The 21488-nt window shown below is 60.8% G+C and overlaps 2 protein-coding genes across 5 annotated transcripts; both read right to left on the bottom strand.

Moving 5' to 3' along the window:
- Window positions 1–1327: 1327 nt before the first annotated feature.
- Window positions 1328–6985, bottom strand: ARID5A (AT-rich interaction domain 5A). 3 transcript variants are annotated; one of them, XM_056508588.1, is made up of 7 exons: window positions 6730–6985; window positions 5161–5254; window positions 3649–3850; window positions 3491–3543; window positions 3143–3240; window positions 2927–3062; window positions 1328–2822 (listed from the first exon to the last, which is right to left on the bottom strand). In XM_056508588.1, exons 2-7 carry the CDS (start codon window positions 5215–5217, stop codon window positions 1641–1643), a joined length of 1728 nt encoding a protein of 575 aa, XP_056364563.1. In that variant the 5' UTR covers window positions 5218–5254; window positions 6730–6985; the 3' UTR covers window positions 1328–1640. The 3 variants fall into 3 exon arrangements, with proteins under 3 accessions (XP_056364563.1, XP_056364562.1, XP_056364561.1); XM_056508587.1 differs by lacking the exon at window positions 6730–6985 and adding an exon at window positions 5491–5604; XM_056508586.1 differs by lacking the exons at window positions 5161–5254; window positions 6730–6985 and having other exon boundaries at window positions 3649–4230.
- Window positions 6986–8953: 1968 nt separating this feature from the next.
- Window positions 8954–20058, bottom strand: NCAPH (non-SMC condensin I complex subunit H). Of its 2 annotated transcripts, none has more exons than XM_056508585.1 (17): window positions 19832–20058; window positions 18820–18910; window positions 17888–17980; window positions 16986–17124; window positions 16293–16414; window positions 15767–15956; window positions 15256–15347; window positions 14868–15034; window positions 14294–14442; window positions 12773–12876; window positions 12493–12615; window positions 12129–12236; window positions 11632–11775; window positions 11193–11294; window positions 10855–10937; window positions 10219–10294; window positions 8954–9588 (listed from the first exon to the last, which is right to left on the bottom strand). In XM_056508585.1, the coding sequence occupies exons 1-17, from the start codon at window positions 20023–20025 to the stop codon at window positions 9529–9531; spliced, it is 2037 nt and encodes a 678-aa protein (XP_056364560.1). In that variant the 5' UTR covers window positions 20026–20058; the 3' UTR covers window positions 8954–9528. The 2 variants fall into 2 exon arrangements, with proteins under 2 accessions (XP_056364560.1, XP_056364559.1); XM_056508584.1 differs by having other exon boundaries at window positions 12773–12879; window positions 19832–20052.
- Window positions 20059–21488: the final 1430 nt, after the last annotated feature.

The following is a 21488-nucleotide window of genomic DNA, read 5'->3' as shown; positions in this document are numbered from 1 at the left end:
ACCCTCTGGGGGCAGAACCTTTCCCAAAATCCATTCCCTGGGTGCTGTCCCTGCCACAGGGAGCAGAGATCTGAGCTGTCCCTCAGGAGGAAGCTGCAGACCCAGAGGATTCTCCTCGTGGAGCTGGGGGTGGCAGCAGCACAACTCCCCTTTTCCAGCCTGGCAGGAGCTGTGCTGCTGCAGAGGGGCTGGGACGCCCTGGGGCTGTGGCACCTCTGCTGGCCTCACTGCCAGGCTGGGATGGCAGCTCCTGCTGGCACAGCTGGAGCCCTGTGCCTCCCAGGCAGGCTCTGTGGGCAGGGAAGTTTTTGGGGTGCAGCCAAGCCCATGGAGGATCCACGAGTGCTTTGGGTGTCCCAACATCCCAGTGACCAGCGCTGCCTTGGCCCAGGTGTTCCCAATTTCTGTCCCTAAACTTCCAGCACCTTCCAGGTGCTCCTTCCCCGCTGATTCACAGCTCCTGCTCCCCCAAAGCTGTCACAATCCTGGGGACAAGGAAGTGCCACCATCCTACTGCCCTTCCTGCTGTCACTGTGAATGGGGAGCAGCTGCCACAGGAGAGTGAGGCCTGGAGCTCCCACAGAGCCCTGGGATGGTCTGGAACACCTCCAGTGGAGCACCTGGAGGCAGGAAGGACCTGGAGAGAAAAGCACCTGGAGGCAGGAAGGACCTGGAAGTGAAAATCACCTGGAGGCAGGAAGGACCTGGAAGTGAAAATCACCTGGAGGCAGGAAGGACCTGGAAGTGAAAATCACCTGGAAGCAGGAATGACCTGGAAGTGAAAAGCACCTGGAGGCAGGAAGGACCTGGAAGTGAAAATCACCTGGAGGCAGGAAGGACCTGGAAGTGAAAATCACCTGGAGGCAGGAATGACCTGGAAGTGAAAAGCACCTGGAGGCAGGAAGGACCTGGAAGTGAAAATCACCTGGAGGCAGGAAGGACCTGGAAGTGGAAATCACCTGGAAGCAGGAATGACCTGGAAGTGAAAAGCACCTGGAGGCAGGAAGGACCTGGAAGTGAAAATCACCTGGAGGCAGGAATGACCTGGAAGTGAAAAGCACCTGGAGGCAGGAAGGACCTGGAAGTGAAAATCACCTGGAGGCAGGAAGGACCTGGAGACAAAAAGCACCTGGAGGCAGAAAGCAGCTGTAGCTGCTGCTGGGCTGGTTCCCACCTGGACATGTGGAATTGCTGCACCTCCCCCAAATTGAGGTGGAAAAGCTCCTCCTTCCTCCCCACGGGATGAGTTCTCCTGCGGCTCCGTGTTCAGGGAGAGGCTCCCCCCGACCCCTGATCCCAGAAATCAAGGACACCCCAAACTGCCAGGTAGGGACCAGCCAGGCAGGTTTATTCCCCTTTCCAGGCTCCTGAAAACCTCCAGAGCCCGGCATGGAGGGGACACAAACCCCAAATTTGGGTGTGGGGACCGAGAGCACGGCAGGATGGGCACAACCATCCCCCGGCACAAACAGAAACCTCCAGCACTGGCTTTGCTCCCTTTTTTTATAGATCTGTGTGCGATATATAGAAAATATAGAGAACCGTGGGGCGCCGGCAGCGGGGCCACGAAGAGCTCTGAGATTGGGAATAAAAACGGCGCAGTCCGGGCTGTCCCCTCGCTGTCCCCGGCGGTGGCAGCGCTAGGGCCGGGCGGGGTGCGGGGAGCCGCAGGAGCCCCACGGAGCCGCCGGGTAGAGCCGCGGCCGCGGCGAACTCGCCCCGAAGGAGGCGGGGAAGCGGCCGGTGGCCAGCGGCCGGCACAGCTCGGAGGCCACCACCAAAGGGCTGGGGAAAGCCGGGATCAGCAGCGGGTTCGCGGGGAGCGCCGGGGCCGCGGGCACGCCGCGCGTTTTCAGCTGCTCCTGCGGGCTCCCGAAGCCGCCCGGGAAATGCAGCGCGGCTCCCGGGAAAGCGTCCGGCGGCGGCGGCGCGGCGAAACCCGCGGTGGCCACCACGGCCTTGGGTTTGGCCAGCCCTCGGTGGCCCCCCGGCGAGCGCGTCCCCCCGTCCCTGCGCTCCTTGGCCAAGGGGGACACGGCGCGGGACGTGAAGGGCTCCTCGTCCTCCTCGTCATCCTCATCCTCCTCCTCCTCCCGGTCGCGGCCGTGCCCGGCGGGGCCGAAGGTGGCCCCGGGGGGCACCCAGCAGCCCCGGACAGCGGGCGGCCGGACCTCCCACGCTCGCCCCGCTTTGCTCCGCAGCTCCTGGGGCTGCTCGGGCTCCCCGGGCCGCGCCGCCAAGGCGAAGGGCGGCTCCAAAAAATCCTTCAGGTTGGAGAAGTACCCCCAGAGCGGGGGGCAGCCGGGCTGCAGCCCCTCGCTGCGGTAGGCGTGGAAGTAGCCGGTGAACACGGCGGGGGCCGCGCCCCCGTCCTCGGCCCGCGGGCAGCCCTGGCTGTCTCTGCCTGCCGGGGGTGCCTCGCTCCCCTCGCTCGGAGCTCTGTCCGGAGCTCCCGCCGGCTCCGCGCTCCTCTGCTCGGCCAGCCCGGGGCCGCTGCCCGGCCGGGCCGCCTCGGGGCCGCTGTCGCTCGGTGCCCGCCGGCCCTCGGGGCAGTGGCGTTTGTGGCAGTGCAAGGACTCGGCCTTGCTCACCTGCGCCAGCAGCTTCTTCTTGGCCAGCGGGGACATGATGGGATGGTTCCCTTTGGAGTAGAAGCTGGAGAAGAGGCGCTTGTAGGTCTCGCTGTGGGTCCTGCAGGGGCTGGGACACCCCCCCGAGGGGCTGGGGGCTGGGCTGGCCGGGCTGGAGCGTCCGTCTGTCCCCCGGCTCCGCTCTGGCGCCTCCTCCGCGCCCGCCTCCGGCTGCCCCTTGTCCGGAGCCAGCTGCGAGCAGAGGGGGTCGGGTGTGGGCGCCGCATCCCGGGCTGGGCCCGGCTCCCCGCCCACTGACTACCCTCTAATCCCCTTCCCTTCCCTTCCCTTCCCACCTGCTCTCGGCCCTTCTCCTTCCTGGCCCTCTTGCTCTTGTCGTCCTTGGACACCTTGTACTGCCTGCGGGGTTTGCTGGGGGGCAGCGGCTTGTCCTCCTCGCCCTTGAGGTGCCGCACGTAGGGAAGGACGAGCCTGCGGAGCGAGCGGGGAGCGCGGTGAGCGCCGGGGGAAGCTGAGGCAGGCGGCGGGACAGACCCCGGGCCCGGCCCCACCTCTCGTAGTGGCGCCGGGTGCAGGTGGCCGCGCTGGTGCTGCCGGGGCTGCCCCCGAGCTCGTCGTACACGTTCTTCCAGAGCCGGCGGCCCGTCACCTGCAGAGGGAGGGAGAGAGGGTGAGCTCCGGGACCCGGGGGACATCCCGGGACCCAGGGGACACTCTGGAACCCAGGGGACATCCCAGGACCCCAGGGGACATCCCAGGACCCCAGGGGACATCCCGGCGCCCCAGGGACACCCTGGCACCCCAGGGGTCACACTCGTGTCCAGCCCTGATGTCCAGGGGACACCCCGGCACCCAGGGGACACCTGAATGCCCAAGGGACACCCACGGCCTCCGCTCACCAGCTCGTAGGCTCCCAGCTTTTCCACGGCCTTGTAGATCTTCCAGAGGTTAACTGGGAAGAAAGGGGAGATGTTTGGGTTCAGGAGGACGCGGGACCTGTGCACGGCCACCACCCGCTGTGCCCTGTCCCCTGTCACCGGGGAAGGGACGGACGTACTCTGCTTGAAGCCGAGGTGCGGGATCCTCTCGATGGGCGTGCGCCGCTCCTTCATGAACTTGTAGAGGCTGACGAGGAAAGCCTCCTCCTCCTCCTTGTCCTTGTCCTCCTTGTCCTTTTCCTCCTTTTCCTCCTTGTCCTTGTCCCCACCTTCTCCCACCGCCTCGTCCCTCTCGGCTCCATCCCCGGCCCCCGGCGCATCCTGCGGGACACGGGGCTGAGTTTTGCGGGAGCTGCGGCCCGAAACCCGCACCCCCGGAGCCCGGCGGTGTTCCGGGAGCTCCGGGCCCGTTCCCTGTTCCGGGAGCTCCGGGCCCGTTCCCTGTTCCGGGAGCTCCGGGACCATTCCCCATTCAGGGAGCTCCGGACCCGATTCCTTTTCGGGGAGCCCCGGGCCCGGTTCCTTTTCGGGGAGCCCCGTTCCCTGTTTGGGGAACCCCGGGCCCGATTTCTTTTCGGGCAGCGTCGGGCCCGTTCCCCGTTCAGGGAGCTCAGGACCCGTTCCCTTTTCGGGGTGCCTCGGGCCTGTTCCCCGGTAGCCCCGGGCCCGCTCCTCGTTTCCCGCAGCCCCGTTCCCCATTTAGGGAGCCCCATCCCCGTTCCCGTCCCCGTTCCCTGTTAGCCCCGTCCCCGTTCCCCCGCAGCCCCGTTCCCCGTTAGCCCCGGGCCCGTTCCCGTGTTCGGGGTGCCCCATCCCCGTTCCCCGGTAACCCCATTCCCATTCCCCGTCCCCGTTAGCCCCGTTCCCCGCATCCCCATCCCCGTTCCCCGTTAGCCCCGTTCCCCGCAGCCCCGTTCCCGTTCCCCGTTAGCCCCGGGCCCGTTGCCAAGTTGGTCAAAGCGCTGAATGCGGGCGAGAACACGAGGAGCGGCTTCCAGGAAAACAGACGGGCAGAAATTCAGAATTCAGCTCCCCCCCCCGCACCGCCGCCGCCTTTCTCAGCTAAAAATGTTCCTCGTTTGTTTGTTCTACATTTTCCGGAGTTATAAAACTTGTTGCTATTTTTGGGCAAAGAAGCTGCTCAGCTCCCAAGTCCGTCCTTTTCTATTTTTTTTTTTAGTCTTTCTTTTTTTAATTTTTTTTTTTTTTGGATGATTCTTTCTATTCATTTAATGGCTTGTGACAGACACCGGATTTTAACGGCTGAAAGAGTTCAAAGCTTTCTCTTTTTTCTTTTTTTTTCTTTTTTTTTTTTTTTTTTCTGTGAAATAAAAAGCTGCTGGAGGGAGGGAAAAGCTCCAGCGCCACAAAATCTAAACCCATTTTCCTCACGAGCATAAAAAACAATTACAAAAATGATCCTATTTCTACGGGACCGCTTGCTTCTGCCCCCAAAAATGGCACTTTTGGTCCGTTCCCCCCCTCGCCCCCCACCCAAAGCTGGGAATTTCACATTTCTCGGCCTCATCCTCACTTCCACCGGCGGCCAAAGCGCTGCTCGCCCTCCTCCCTCCCTCCCTCCCCCGGATTTTGGGGTGGTCAGCACCCCCAAGCCCGCCGGGGGCACTCACGGGGTGGGCGGTGCTCGAGGGTTCTTGGGGGTCTCCTTGCTCTTGCTTGTTCTCCATGGGGGGAGAGTCGCTGGCTTTGGGTTTAGGAGGGGTCCTGGAAGGGAGAAAAAAAAGGGGAAGGGTGAGACCCCCAAATTGTTGCTGCTTTGCTAAAATTTCGAGTGACCCGGGAGGATTTGAACCAGAACCGCCCGCGGCCCGAAGCTGCTCCGGCCGCGCCTCCCTCCCTGCCCCCCACATTCGGGGCTCGCCACCCCCCAGATCTCCCCCCCCGCCCCCCAAGTTTTTGAGGAAAACCGCGGGGAAACGGCGCAAAGCGGCGATGCCAACCTGGGGAAGGAGCGGGGCGGGCGGGGGGTCCCGGGAGCTGCCCACGCCCCCCGGTCCCACCGAGCCCCTCCGGTGCCCCCGGTCCCGCTCAGCGGCCACGCCCGCGCCACGTGACCGCGGGGCGCGCCCGGGGCGGGGCGGACACGCCCCTCGCTGCCATTGGCTGCAGCCAACACGCCCCTTCTGCTATTGGCCAGCCGCGCTGCCCGTCCCGCCCCCCGAGGGGCACGCTGGGAGTTGTAGTCCTAAAGCCGCAGCGTGCGCGGGGCTGGGGGTGAGCGCACCTGAGCACAGGTGTGCGCGCGTGTCCAGGTGTGTTTACACGGGCACGCTCGTGAGTGCAGATGAGCACAGGTGTGCGCAGGTGAGCACGGCCAGGTGCCTGTCCCCACGTGCAGGTGGGCACGTGTGTGTGTGTGTGCAGGTGTCACACACACAGAGGTGTTTATCAGGTCCAGGTGTCACACGCACACACACCTGTGTGTGCAGGTACAGGTGTCCCTCTCACACCTGTGTGTGCAGGTGCAGGTGCCACCCCCGTGTCCCGCCCCCGCGGTGTCTCCGCCGGCCCCGGTTCGGTTCCCGGCACCGCTGACGCGATTTCCGCCCTTCCCGGCCGCGCTCCCCGAGCGCGGAAACCGCCGGGCCTTGGGGGGGTGCGCGGGGCTTTTGGGGCGAAACGCGGCCGATTTGGGGCTGAACAACCCCCGCCGGGGCCGGGGTGTGGGGGCGGCGCCCGGGCTCTAATTACACACTTAATGAGATAATAACAATCATCATAATAACAATAATTCCGGGAGCGGGCTCGAACTCATCCCGAACCCCGCCCCGCTCCTCAACCCCGCGGAGCGTCCGCGGCTCCTTCTCCTTTGCCCAAATCACCCAAATTCTGCCTGTTTAGGCCCAAATTCGCGGGGCTGGAGCGTCACGGCCCGGAATAGCGCGGGAGCGCTGCCAAGCCGTGAGTAATGGGCTGAAGTCATCCCTTCCCCATCCCGCGCCGCCGGCTCGGCCCGAAACCCCCCGGGCACCCGGCGGGCGCTGCCGGAGGGGCCGGGGACCCTCGGGGGCGGCCGCAGCTCCGGGACCCCCGCGGGACCCCCCGTGCGCTCCCCGCTCCCCGGCGGCTTCGGCGTTTTGGGGTTCGCGGCCGGCGCCGCTCGGGATGGGGCAGGCGGGGGACGCGCGGCTCGGGGAGGGCGGAGGGACCCCCCAGACCCCCGGGACCCCCGGACTCACCGGCGGAGGCTCGGGCCGGACGCGGGGCGGCCGGAGCGGAGCGCGGGTGTCGCGGAGCGGGACCGAGCCCGGGATGAGTCAGCCCCGCTCGGGGAAGTGGCGTGTGCGAGCCGGAGCGGGGCGAGCCGCAGCCATTGACTCTTTGCTTACCGGAACGGACGCGCTTTTGGGGGTTCTCCCCCCGCCTCCCGAGTGACTGGGCCGGACTTTCCGGCCCCCAAAGCCCCGCTCCCCGCGGTGGAGCCGCCCCGAGGGTGGGGACACAGCGGGATGCTCCGGGCTCCCGGTCCCTTCCCGGAGTCCTCGGCGTTCCAGGGATGCTGTCCCTGGATTGGGAATCCCGGTCCCGCGGGAGCCGCGCACACCGGGGGGCAATCGGGGCTCAGGCCCCCGAGAATTCCCCCCCGCTTCGACTCGTGAAAGAGTCCCGAAAAATGAGAAAAAAAAAAAATCCCCCGGTGACTCATTTTGGGCCAAAACCCCGAGAAAGCAGAAGCGGGGGAAGGAGGGAGGGGCTGGGCTCCTGCCCCCCTGCCGGGGTGGGAAGGGGGTGAAGGAGCCGCCGGTGCCACCGAACCCCCCCTTTCCAGGAACGCTCCCCGCGATGAACGCGGGATTTAGCGAGAGCTGCTGAAATAACAGCGAAAGCCCCACTCGGGTTTTTATTCCCGGTTTTTATCCGGGCTGGGATGTCCGGAGCTGCGGGAAGAGGGGCCCTGCCTCAGTTCCCCTTTCCCTTCACACCCGGTCCAGCCTGCGCAGCTCCGTCGGCGCTGGGATGGAAGGGATTTCAGGAATAAACAGGATTTCAGGAATAAACGGGATTTCAGGAACAGATCAGATTCAGGAATAAACGGTACTTTAGGAACAGATAGGATTTCAGGAAGAAACGTGATTTTACGAGCAGATCGGGTTTCAGGAATAAGCGGGATTTTAGGAGCAAATCGGGTTTCAGGAATAAACGGGATTTTAGGAGCAAATCGGGTTCTGGGGTCAGCTGAGCACCCCTGGGTTGGACCGCGGGGGGAATCGTCCCGATCCCACAGCTCCGAGGATGGAAAACCCCGAAATCATGAGGAGGTGGCTGGAGAGGAGCCCCGAGGCGCGGGGGAGCTGCTGCAGGCGGGAACCCCCTGCCCGCGGGCTGGGACCCCTCCCCGATTTTGGATCCCCTCCCGGCGCTGGGACCCCTCCCCATTATCGGGACCCCTCCTTGGAGCTGCGACCTTTCCTTTGTTGAGACCCCTCCTCGATTTTGGGTCCCATCCTCAGAGCTGGGACCCCTCCCCGGTTCTGGGACCCCTCCCCGGTGCTGCCCCTCGACCCCCGCCCCGTCCGTGGGCGGGTTCGGGACACGGCGCCGCTCCGGGAAAGGTCCGGAGGAGGAAGAGGAAGGTGAAGAGGAAGGTCCGGTGCCTTTAATGGGGGAGGAGGAGGAAGAGGAGGGTCCGGTGCCTTCGGTGCGGGATCGCTCCAGCTCTTCCCCGAACTCCCGGAGCCTCCGCTCTGCCCTCGCATCCCCCCCACAGCCCGGGCGGGATCCCCTGGAATATCAGCCTTTGGAATAGCAGTCCAGAATATCAGCCCCGCAGCAATTCCTGGAGCAGCAGTCTCTGGAATATCAGCGCCTGGAGTATCAATTCCTGGAACATCAGCCCTTGGAATTTCAATCCCGGAGCAGCAGCTCCCGCCACCCTGGAGTCAGGGAAGGGCCGCAGATCCCGAAATCCCCGCGGAGCAGCGGGAGAGGCTCGGAATTCCCGGAGCAGAGGAGCAGGAGGTCCCCGGGCCGGAATTCCCGAGCCCAGGCCGCTCCTGGGACCGGAGAAATCCAGGGAACAGCGAGGGAGCAGCGCGGGCAGAGCCCGGCGGGGCGGGAATTGCGGCTCGGGATGTTCCTGAGGGAGCCCCAGCCCCAGGAAAGGATGGATCAGAATTCCAGGGGGGCAGGAGAGGGAGACAACTCCCCTGGGGACGCCATTCCCAGGAAAAGCAGGAGCAGAATTCCAGAGGTGTCCGGAGGAGGAGACCCCTCCCCAGGGGATCCTTATCCCAGGAAAAGCAGCAGGAGGAGACTCCTGGCTGATCCCGATCCCAGAATTTGGCTCCCAGAGCCAATTCCTGGCTGCTGCTCCAGGCTCAGATCCCTGGATTCCCTTTTTTTAGGGAATTTGCTGCCCCACCCCACTCCGGGGTAGTTCCAAGGACTCCTTCCACTCCCCACTCCAAAGTCTGTATAATTTATTATCATTAACCAGTAAAAAAAGGGAATAATTCCAAGGAATGGAAGGAAGGGGGGCCAGGAGTAACAGTCAGTCCAAAAACTGGAAATTACAGACTGGGAAGGACATGGAGAGGGAATTTTGGGACACAGACAGGGATTTTTGAGACAAACAGGGAATTCTGGGACACAGAGAGAGGAAATTTTGAGATACATAGACAGGAAATTTTGGGATCTATAGATAGGAAATTTTAGGACAAACAGGGAATTTTGAGACAGGGAATTTTGGGACACAGGAAAAGTTGAGATACAGACAGGAAATTTTGGGACCCATAGACAGGGAATTTTGGGACACACACGAGGAATTTCAGGACAAATAGGGAATTTTAGGACACGGAGCAGGCTCTGCTGCAGGTGCTGGAGTTCACAGTGAGGAGCTGCAGGAATTCCCAATCCAGGGAAAAGCTGCTGGCTGGATCCTGGCTGGAAGCAGAGGAAGGGCTGGGCTGTCCCTGTGTCCATCCAGCCTGGAATTCCAGGAATCTCGCTGGGATTTGGGATCTGGGGATGATCCCAGGTCAGTGTGGCTGTTTCACCAGCACATCCGACAGGTCCTTGGTGCTCTCCAGGCACAAATTCTGGGAATGGGAAGGAAAAGCCAAGTCTGGCAGGGCTGGGCTCTGTTCCCTTTGGAATTCCATCCCTTTGGAATTAAATCCTGTGGGAATGAGGGCTAGGAACAAGCCCAGCCCTTCCTGCCACGGCCTGGGGGCTCTTCCAGGGAATGTGCAGGAATTTCCTCGAGGAAAAGGTGGGAAGGAGCTGCCCAGGGGAGTCTGGAGTCTCCAATTCCTTGGAATTCCAAGGAATTCCTGGATGTGGAAGGAATCCAGGTGGGGATCACACAGCACAGCTTGGTGACCTTGGAGAGCTTTTCCAGCCTCTGGATTTTGGGATAATTTCCCTTATCCAGAGTCTGGAATGCTCAGGACAGCTCTGAGGGACAAACCCTGCCCAAACTGGGAATGTTCCCATTCCCTGGAGCTGCATTCCATGGAAAAACTGGGATGGGCTGGGAATGAGCTGTGTTCCAGGGAAAAACCAGGATAGAATTGCAATCCATGGAATTCCCAGATTTGTGGAATGAGCAGCAATCCACGGAATATTGGGACTGTGGGATGAGCTGCATTCCATGGAATCCCCAGGATTGATGGAATGAGTCAGATTCCTGGGAAAGCTGGGACTGTGGGATGGCTCCCAGCCCTCACCTTCTCGTTGGCCAGGTGCAGGAGGCAGACGAAGGCCAGGGGCACCGACAGGTTGGTGGCCATGGTGGGAGGGAGCCTGTGGAACAGCAGGATCAGCCAGGAATCCAGGGAGCAGGGATTGGATCCTGGATCTGCCAGCAAGGGTTTGCCAGCCCGGCTTTCCTGGGAACACCCACAGGGATCTGCCCGGTCCCATTCCCATCCCAACACCTGGAGGGATATTCCCCATCCCCATTTGGGATTTTCCCTGTTCCATTCTCATCCCCAGTCCCATTCCCATGAGGGATTTTCCCTGTTCCATTCCCCTTCCCATTCCCATGAGGGATTTTCCCATCCCCATCCCTTGTCCCATTCCCATTCCCCTTCCCATTCCCACTTGGGATTTTTCCATCCCCATTCTGGATCTTACCTGTTCCATTCCCATGAGGGATTTTCCAATCCCCATCCCCATTCCCTGTCCCATTCAGGATTTTCCCATTCCCATTTGGGATTTTCCCATCTCCATCTGGGATTTTTCCTGTCCTATCCCCCATTCCCATTCAGGATTTTCCCATCCCCATTCCCTGTCCCATTCAGGATTTTCCCATCCCCATTTTTCCCATTCCCATTTGGGGTTTTCCCCTCCCCATTCCCGACCTGTGGAGCAGATCCTTGGTGAGGTCACTCAGGACCTTCTCTCCGGCCACTTCCACGTCCGTCCCTTCCCTGGGTTCCTCCCCCTGCTTGGGACAAACCAGGAACTGCAGAGCCCTGAGATTCCCAGGAAAACCCCTGGAAACCTCAGCCCAAAGGGGAACTTGGGCTTTATCTCATGGGATTGGGGTTTATCCATGGAATTGATCCATGGGATTGGGGTTTATCCCACGGGATTGGGGTTTACCTCATGGAATTGGGGTTTGTCCTGTGGAATTGGGGTTTGTCCCACAGAACTGGGCAGGAATTGCACAACTCCCAGCAGGAATTTCCCTGCCCACCTCCGTTTCCTGCTCTGTCAGCAACTCCCACATGTTCTGCTTCAGCCGCCTCATGTCCATCCTCTTGGCCATCTTGGCATACTGGATGTGGATTTTATGGATCTGGGGAGGGAATCTGGGATTATCTGGGATCATCAGTGGGATCACAGCCACAACTGTCACCATTCCTGATTTTCTATGGGAATAATGGTGAGGGCAGCCTGGTTTAATCTGGGAATTGTTCCTTTGGGAACGGCAATCCCAGGAATTGTTCCTCTGGAAATGACAATCCTGGGAATTGTTCCTCTGGGAATGACAGTCCCTGCCCAATCCCAGGAATCCTGCACCACAGGGGTGTCCTGGGATTTTTAACCCTGGAGGTGCTGAGAGGTTTTTGCTCCAGCCCAGTCCAGGGAGGAATTCCCAGTCAGTCCCAGTCCCTCCCAGTGCTCCCAGTCACCTTCTGGGGCTCGGCGATGAGCTCCAGCTCTCCGCAGGCCGGGACGTTCCCCCCGGTGATCTGGGAGAGCTCTGGAGCCTCGGGAGGAGCCGGGAGCTCGCTGGGGAATTCTGCGGGATCGGGATCGTCGTCGCTGTCAGGGACCTGCAGGGACACGGGGGGGACACCAGAGTCACCAGAGCTGCTCCAGAGGGGGGAATTCCTGCCCAGCTTCCCCATGGGATCTGGGTTTATCCATGGAACTGGGGCTTATCCCATCCCCAAGGAACTGGGGCTTATCCCATCCCCATGGAACTGTGGTTTATCCCATGGGATTGGGGTTTATCCCCATGGAATTGAAGTTTGAGGGATGGAATTCCCTCTCCTGGAAAAGGCTGGGATGGAATTCCTGCAGCTCCTCCCTGGAAAATCCATCCCTGGGAATGTCCCAGGAGAGCCCCTCACATTCCTTCCCTCAGGAATTCCTGGACAGGGATTTTGGGGCAGGGATGCTGTACCTGCAGGGCAGGGCAGAAGTTGGAGGTGTCATTGGGGTTGTTGTAGTCGTAGTCCTCAATCCCAGCCTCGGTATCCAAGGCTTCCACTGGATCCAAGCACCGGCTGAGCTGGGGGAAAATATTCCAAAATATTCCTGGAAAAAGGCTGGGACTTGTGCCTTCATCCTGAGATGACCCCCTGGGATAACTCCTTGGGATGATTCCCTGGAATTATTCCCTTGAATGACCCCCCTGGAATGGATCCCTGGGATGGTTCCTTAGAATGATCCCCCAGGACCGTTTCCTGGGATGATTCCCTGGGATCTTCCTTGGAATAACCCCCTGGAATGACCCCCTGGGATGATTCCTTGGGGAATTCTCTCACCTTGACCACGGGTTTCAGGAAGAGCTGCCCCAGGTTCTGGGGCTCATAGTTGAAGTCTGCAGGGAGCGTGGTGCTCCGGAGGTTTTCGGTTTCCAGGATGGATTTGGCCAAAGTTGTGGATGCCTGGGAATGGGATCAGACAGCTCCATGGAAAAACTCCAGCAGCTTTCCATGGAAAAGCAGGGAGTGTTTTGTGTGGAAAGAGGCAGGTCTGAGGTGCCTCTCACACATAAAACTGGAGCTGCCCAAATCCCAGGAATCCCAGGGGCTCTGTGGGCACCTTGGTCTTACGGAAATGGGCCTGGAAGTCGATCTCCTCCTGGAAATCAAACTCGAAAACTTTCCTGGGAATCCTCCGCCGGGAATCCTTCTCCAGGCCTGGGGCTGTTGAGGGAGAAAAAAGGGAAGGGAAGGGTGGAAAAAAGGGGAAGGAAGAGAGGGAGGTGGGGAGGGAGGAAGGATGGATTCCAGGAAGGAAGGAATGGAAAGGAAGGAAGGGAAAGGAGGGAAGGAAGTAAGGAGGGAAGGGAAAGGAAAAGGGAAGGAGGGAAAAGGAAGGAAGGAAAAGGACGGGGGTGTCACTGCCTGGGGCCAGGACGAGCACACCTGGCTCATTCCCAACTGGAACATCTCCTCCAGGCAAAGGTCACCCACAGAGATTTTCCCCCTTTTTCATGGGAAAGCAGCTGGGGTTGGCCTCAGCTCCCAGGTTTCCAGGAATTTGGATTTTTGTGGGAGCAAAAACTGATTGAGGTCTGGGACTGAAGGAGCACCGTGGGATTTTGGGAAGAAATTGGAACCCTTCCCATCCCAGAATCCCAGGACTGGAGCCCTTCCCATCCCAGAATCCCAGGACTGGAGCCCTTCCCATCCCAGAATTTCAGAATCCCAGGACTGGAGCCCTTCCCATCCCAGAATTTCAGAATCCCAGGACTGGAGCCCTTCCCATCCCAGGATCCCAGGATTGGAGCCCTCCCCATCCCAGAATCCCAGGACTGGAGCCCTTTCCATCCCAGAATCCCAGGACTGGAGCCCTTTCCATCCCAGAATCCCAGGATCCCAGGACTGGAGCTCTCCCCATCCCAGAATCCCAGAATCCCAGGACTGGAGCTCTCCCCATCCCAGAATCCCAGAATCCCAGGACTGGAGCCCTTCCCATCCCAGAATCCCAGGATCCCAGGACTGGAGCCCTTCCCATCCCAGGATCCCAGGACTGGAGCTCTCCCCATCCCAGGATCCCAGGACTGGAGCTCCCCCCATCCCAGAATCCCAGGATTGGAGCTCTCCCCATCCCAGAATCCCAGGACTGGAGCTCTCCCCATCCCAGGATCCCAGGACTGGAGCCCTCCCCATCCCAGGATCCCAGGATCCCAGGACTGGAGCTCTCCCCATCCCAGGATCCCAGGACTGGAGCCCTCCCCATCCCAGGATCCCAGGACTGGAGCTCTCCCCATCCCAGGATCCCAGGACTGGAGCCCATTCCATCCCAGAATCCCAGGACTGGAGCCCTCCCCATCCCAGAATCCCAGGACTGGAGCCCTTCCCATCCCAGGATCCCAGGACTGGAGCTCTCCCCATCCCAGAATCCCAGGACTGGAGCCCTTCCCATCCCAGGATCCCAGGATCCCAGGACTGGAGCCCATTCCATCCCAGGATCCCAGGATCCCAGGACTGGAGCCCTTCCCATCCCAGGATCCCAGGATCCCAGGACTGGAGCCCTTCCCATCCCAGGATCCCAGGATCCCAGGACTGGAGCCCTCCCCATCCCAGGATCCCAGGATCCCAGGATCCCAGCACTCACGGGGCTGCCGGGGCCGGAAGCGCCAGTGCTCGGGGCCGGCCCACATGGCGAGGGTGCGGGGGCTGAAGTAGGAATATTCCCCGGGATTCAGGGACACGTGCAGGCTCAGTGTGCTGATGTCCCCCCCGGCAAAGGGAGCTCTCTCGGGCCTGCAAAGGAACAGCAGCGCTCAGCATTCCTGGGATTTGCTATCCCTGCTCAGCATTCCTGGGATTTGCTATCCCTGCTCAGCATTCCTGGGATTTGCTATCCCTGCTCAGCATTCAAACGATTTGCTATCCTTGCTCAGAATTCCCAGGATTTGTTGTCCCTGCTCAGCATTCTCAGTATTGCTATCCTTGCTCAGCATTCCCAGGATTTGTTATCCCTGTTCCAGCTCTAGGATTGAGGCACTGGGGGTTCCAGAGCCTCAGTTCTGCTGGAAAACCACCTGGATTTGCCAAAGCTCTCCTTGGAAGGCAGAGAGATCCCTGGAATTTCTTCCTGGATGCACCCAGTACTCCTCCCTGGGCACTGGGAATTCTCCCTGGAATCCCCCCCATCCCCAATCCCGGCCCTGGATCCCCATCCCCACCTCTTGTTGCTCTCCTGGGGTTCCGGGCTCCTGTCTCCATCCGGAGAATCCGGTGGGAATTCCAGCTGGGAGGGGGCCCAGCCCTCCCCGCTGTCGCTGTCGGGATCCAGGTTGGGATCGAACACCTGCTCGCTCCTGCGGAACTTCTCCAGGAGCGCCGACACCGACTGCAACACAGCAATCCTGCTGGGTGGGGAATCCCTGCCTGGATCCAGAATTCCCACCTGGGATGGGAATTCTGCCTGGATCGGGAATCCCCGACCCAGGTCAGGAATTCTGCCTGATTCCCTGCCTGGGGTGGGAATTCGCACCTGTATCGGGAACCCCCGCCTGGATCAGGAATTCCCACCTGATTCAGGAATCTGGATCAGGAATCCCCCCCACCCACCTCATCATGGGTCTCCTCATCCCACTTGGTGAACTGGAATCCGGCCAGGGAGGAGCAGATCCGGCGTTTTTCCAGGCACGGGGCCAGCAGGGCTGCAGAGAGGTGGGATACAGGGGAATTCCTGGGATACCAGCAGGAATCCCCACCTGGATCAGGAATTCCCAACCCGGCTCAGGAGCTCAAACCTCCAAAATTCCTGCACAGGATCTGAAATTCAGGAATTCCCACCTGGCTCAGGCCCTCAAACCCCGACAATTCCCAGTTTTCCAGCAGCCTGAGTGGGATCTGAGCAGCGAAGAAAGGCTTGGGAAAATGAGCTGGATAAGGGCAGGAAAAGAAGGGAAAAGGCTGGGAAAAGCAGAGGGAAAAAAGGCAGGGGGTAAAAAAGGTGGGAAAATAGGCAAGGGGAAAAAAAGGCAGGGGGGGAAAAAAAGGCAGGGGGGAAAACGGGAAAGACTGGGAAAAGCAGGAAAAAGCTGGGAAAAGATTGGGATAAAAAGCTGGGATTCACCTTTGAGGCCAGCCACAGGAACAGGGAGGGAGCTGGGCAGGGCCAGGCTCTCTGAGGAGGGCAGGGGGACAATCTCCGAGTGGAAGAGGAGGCAGCTCTGGAAGCCCTGGGAGCGCAGCCCCGTCAGGAAAATCCCAGCAGTGCTGCATTCATCAAAGGAGGCAGCTGCTCTCTGGAACATGGGATCCACCTGGAAATCCAGGAATGGGAATTAGGGAACGGGAATCAGGGAATGGGAATGGGGCAGGAATCAGGGAATGATGAGGATGGAGAGGGGCAGGGAGGGCTCTGAACCCAAGGAGGACGATCCCCATGTCTCTTTCCCAGCCCTGGAAGTGTCCCAGGCCAGGCTGGAGCAGCCCGGCAGAGTGGGAAGTGCTGGAATGGGATTAGCTAAGGGGTCCCTTCCAAGCCAAGGCATTCCAGGATCCTTTTCCCAGCCTGAATTCCCACACTGGTGAGATGCCAGGGGAATGGAAAAGCAGGAAGGCAGGGATGGGGTGGATGAGGAGGAAGCCGAGCTCACCTCGTGCCTGCGGGTGGCCTCGGACACGTTGATGTTGCTCAGGTTCTGCTCGATGGTTTTGAAGCTTTGCTTCTTCTTTGGCTTTGCTTCTTTCCTGGCAGCCTTGGGGTCTGGGCTAGAGTCTGGCATGGGCAAAGGGACAAATCCCACCTCAAAATATGGGCTGGAATATCCCAAAGGAGGGAGGAAACCTGGAATCTGTACAACAAACTGCAGCGGGTCGGAATTCCCGACTCAGGCGGGATCTGCTGGGATCAGCAATGTCCTGGTGGCTTTTTATGGATTCTGCTGGGCAAAAAACTGTCCCTGCTTGATCCCAAACTTCTAGCTAATCCCAAACTGCCCCTGTGTGGCTCCAAACTGCCCCTGCTTGATCCCAAACTGCCCCTGTGTGGCCCCAAACTGCTCCTGTTTGACCCCAAACTGCCCCTGTTTAATCCCAAACTGCCCCTGTTTGACCCCAAACTGAAGTCTGAAATCCCTGAGTGACAGATCCAGCTCCTCCTCCCATCCCTCCCTGCTCCATCATCCCAGCAGAACCACCCTGGAATCTCCCAACCCTTGGAGAATTCAATTAATCCAAAATCCCCTCAAAACTCCCAACTCCAAAAGCGCGCTGAGGCTCCTCCCGTTGCCGGGTGGGAAACGAGGGAATTTCCTGGGATTCTGGAGAGGAAAAGAGGGAATTCCCACCTTCCTGGGGGCTGTCCAGGTCCTTGGCAGGGGCTCGCTCCTTGCCCAGGTGGCCCAGGACCTTGAAGGCCTCGGCGTGGACGGAATCCACGCGCACAGCGTAGATCTTGGCGCTGGCATCCAGAGTCCCGGCTGCCACCTGCAGAGGAACACGGAATTCCCAGCTGGAAAGGGAAAAATCTCACCTGAAGCATCCCAGAGCTTCCCAAGGAAAATCATGGATAACAGGGTTATTGTGGAAGCTATGGATCTCCCCCCAAAGGGGTGTTTTCCCCATAGTTTGCTTTGGGTTTTTTTGGGGATCATGGCTAAAAAATCCTTTAGGAATTGTGGAGTTCAGCCATGGGAAGAAGCAGAAAGGGGCAGGTTTGGTCTGCCCAGACCTCTCCTTCCTCAGGGTCAGCCCCTTGGGATCATCCCATTTTTCCAAAGCATAAAGAGGTGAAGGGGGTAAAATTCCAAGGGCCTTTTCCAAGCCCAGATCCCACCAGGAATGCCAAGACCCCCCAGTGACACTCAGAGCCCCTTTTCCCATCCTTCCCTCAGGAGCTCCTGGGGGCCACGTCCCAAACTCCGGTCCCTGCTCATCCATGCAGGAATCCACCTCTCCCTCCCAACATTTCCCAGGATGCTTATCCCTGACAAGTTCTTGGATCAGAACCTGCCCAGCATCACCTTCCTTCCTCTCCCAGCCTTGTTTTTACCTCTGAGGCCTCCCAAGTCTTACTTTGAACCTTTTTTGAACACCACAACTGGGAGCACTCAGCCTTCCAAGGACTTGGTGCCTCTGATTCCTGCTGCCTCTTCCAGGAGGTTTTGGTGGCAACATTGGAGGTTTCACATTAATTAATCCCAGTGCTAATTGGAGGTGGAAACAAATCAGCAGCAGGGACCCCTCTGACCTGGAAGTTGGTGAGCTCCGAGCTCTTCTGCTTCAGGATGTCGGTCATGTAATCAATCAGGTGCAGCCCAAAGGCATTTTTGGTGGTGATTTTCTGCAACAAAACACAGTTGGGGACCCTTCCCCTGGCCAGGGCCACCCTGGGGACCAAGGGGACAGCCTGGGTGGCACCAGGGGAGGGCAACACCAGGCTGGCTGTGGCCACGGCTTCCTCTTGGCAGAGGAATGGGGAGAGGTTGGAAAGATGGGCAGAGAATTGTCTGTAATTTAATAGAGAATAGTTTGAAATTCAAACTAAGGCAGTTTGGGGAGTTTGCAGTTGAGGAGGGCCAGCCCTGGACACTGGCACAGGCTGGAGGTGATCCCTGTGGAGAAGGAGCTGAGGGACAACAAAGTGTCCTTGACTACCAAAGTGTCCTGGGGACAAGGCCACCAGTGGGATTCACCAGGAAGAGCATTCCCAGCAGATCAGGGAGTGATCTAGCCCTAGGGGTGCTGTGTCCAGCTCTGGGATCATCAGGACAAGAGGGACAAGAAGCTCCAGTCGAGAGGGACAAAGATGAGGGATCTGGAGCCCAATCAAAGACTGAGGGAGCTGGGGCTGGGCAGAGAGGGGATCTCAGCTGATCTCATTCCGAGGGGGAATCTGGGAGGATGAATCCAGGCTCTGCTCCACGGGGCCCAGCCATGGGACAAGAGGAATGGGCAGGAACTGATGCCTGGGAAATCCCACAGGAACTTTCTGCTGGGATTGCTCAGAGATACTCCAGAACCGTGGGGACAGAACCCACGTGCTGCGGGACGGCCCGACCGGGACCAGACACCTTTATGGTCCCTAAACCTGCCCCACCCCGAAGTGTTTCCGACCCCGCCTGAACCGCACTGAGGGGGTTTTAAATCCCGCAGGGCTCAAACGCGGCTGCCCAGACTCACATTCTCGGCGGAGAGCTTGATGCAGGTGCTGTAGTGCTCCGCGATCTGCGCGTTGCTCCACTGGGCCAGCGGCCGCTGCCAGTCCTCGGGCCTGCGGGACACAGCGGGGTCGGTGCCAGGCGCATCCTCAGCCCCAACCCAGCGGGGTCGGTGCCCGCCTTCCCCCTCTCAGCCTGAGCAGTGCCGGTGACCGGGATCTCCCCCAGCCCGAGCCCAGCGGTGCCGGTGACCGGGATCTCCCCCAGCCCGTGCCCAGCGGTGTCGGTGACCGGGATCTCCCCCAGCCCGTGCCCAGCGGTGCCGGTGACCGGGATCTCCCCCAGCCCGAGCCCAGCACTGCCGGTGACCGGGATCTCCCCCAGCCCGTGCCCAGCGGTGTCGGTGACCGGGATCTCCCCCAGCCCGTGCCCAGCGGTGCCGGTGACCGGGATCTCCCCCAGCCCGTGCCCAGCGGTGCCGGTGACCGGGATCTCCCCCAGCCCGAGCCCAGCACTGCCGGTGACCGGGATCTCCCCCAGCCCGTGCCCAGCGGTGCCGGTGACCGGGATCTCCCCCAGCCCGAGCCCAGCACTGCCGGTGACCGGGATCTCCCCCAGCCCGTGCCCAGCGGTGTCGGTGACCGGGATCTCCCCCAGCCCGAGCCCAGCGGTGCCGGTGACCGGGATCTCCCCCAGCCCGTGCCCAGCAGTGCCGGTGACCGGGATCTCCCCCAGCCCGAGCCCAGCACTGCCGGTGACCGGGATCTCCCCCAGCCCGTGCCCAGCGGTGTCGGTGACCGGGATCTCCTCCAGCCTGTGCCCAGCGGTGCCGGTGACCGGGATCTCCCCCATCCCGAGCCCAGCACTGCCGGTGACCGGGATCTCCCCCATCCCGAGCCCAGCAGTGCCGGTGACCGGGATCTCCCCCATCCCGAGCCCAGCAGTGCCGGTGACCGGGATCTCCCCCAGCCTGTGCCCAGCGGTGTCGGTGACCGGGCTTCCCCTCTCAGCCCAGCCCCGCGCACCGATCCTACCTGAGCGAGGGTGAGCCGAGGCCCTGCAGCGACGAGTCGACGGCCCTGGAGCGGCGGCGCTGGCGCCTCTCGCTCTCATCATCGTTGCCGGGGCACTCAGCGAGCACGGGGGCGCCGGCGCTGCCGAGGGCCCGCGAGGCCGGGGAGAGCAAGGAGGAAGCAGCAGCGGCAGCGCGGGGAGTCTGTACGGCCATGGCTGCGGCTCCGCTCCGCGCTGAGGGGAGCCCGCCCTCCCAGCGGCCACGCCCCCTCCGCCATTTCCACCCAATCAGCGCGCGGTGTGCCAGAACCGCAGCCAATCAGCGAGCGGCACGCCCGCCCCCCCGAGGCGGGTTTGAACGGCGGCGCGCGCTCGGTAACGGCCGTGAGGGGGAGCAAGGGGCGGGGCTGCGCTGTGAGGGAGCCCGGGACGGGCCGGAGGGGAGGGGCCGGCCCCGCTATTTACCGGCAATTCCCGGCTCTGGGGTAGGACCGGAGCGGGGTCAGCAGCCTCCGGTGCTGCCCTGCAACACTCGGGAGGAGCCGCCAGAGCAGCGCTGCTTATCCCGGAATCAGCGAGGTTGGAATCTTTGGGATCCCCAAGTCCAAGCTGGGCCCAATCCCCAGCCTGGCACGGAGTGCAACCTGCAGGCCTTCCTCGGGACCCTCCGGGTGTGTCCTGGTATTCCCCGTGCCTCTCCGGGTGTGTTCCCGCATTCCCCGTGACTCTCTAGGTGTAATTCTGATATTCCCCGTGCCTCTCTAGGTGTAATTCCCGCATTCCCTGTGCCTCTCTAGGTGTAATTCTGACATTCCCCGTGCCTCTCCAGGTGTGTTCCTACATTCCCCGTGACTCTCCAGGTGTAATTCTGACATTCCCCGTGCCTCTCCAGGTGTAATTCTGATATTCCCCGTGCCTCTCCAGGTGTAATTCTGATATTCCCCGTGCCTCTCCGGGTGTAATTCCCGCATTCCCCGTGCCTCTCCGAGTGTAATTCCCGCATTCCCTGTGCCTCTCCGGGTGTAATTCCCACATTCCCCGTGCCTCTCCGGGTGTAATTCCCGCATTCCCCGTGCCTCTCCGGGTGTAATTCCCGCATTCCCCGTGCCTCTCCGGGTGTAATTCCCGCATTCCCTGTGCCTCTCCGGGTGTAATTCCCGCATTCCCCGTGACTCTCCGGGTGCGTTCCTACATTCCCCGTGCCTCTCCGGGTGTAATTCTGATATTCCCCGTGCCTCTCCGGGTGTAATTCTGATATTCCCCGTGCCTCTCCGGGTGTAATTCCCACATTCCCTGTGCCTCTCCGGGTGTAATTCCCACATTCCCCGTGCCTCTCCGGGTGTAATTCCCGCATTCCCTGTGCCTCTCCGGGTGTAATTCCCACATTCCCCGTGCCCCTCACCTGGCTGCAGGTGCCCTATCCCGGGCAGAGGGGACACTCCTGGGAGAGCCCCGAGCTCTGTGCCTGAGGCAGAGCTCTACCAAGAGGGAAATAAATCCCTGGCTTTTCCTTGTGGAGCATCCCTTGCGATCTGGGAGCTTTAGGGAAAATTTAGGATGGCCTGGATGCCCCCAAATCTTGGGAATTCCATTGCATTCTGAAGTTTGGGAAGAGGGACTTGAACCCACCCGGAGCAGGAGCTTTTCCAGCATTCCCAGGCCGGTATTCCCGGCTGA

The sequence above is a fragment of the Oenanthe melanoleuca genome, chromosome 22, assembly GCF_029582105.1.
Source record: "Oenanthe melanoleuca isolate GR-GAL-2019-014 chromosome 22, OMel1.0, whole genome shotgun sequence".
Lineage (NCBI taxonomy): Eukaryota > Metazoa > Chordata > Aves > Passeriformes > Muscicapidae > Oenanthe > Oenanthe melanoleuca.
Note: the sequence above shows the minus strand (reverse complement) of the source record. Positions and strands in the feature narration are given on the sequence as shown.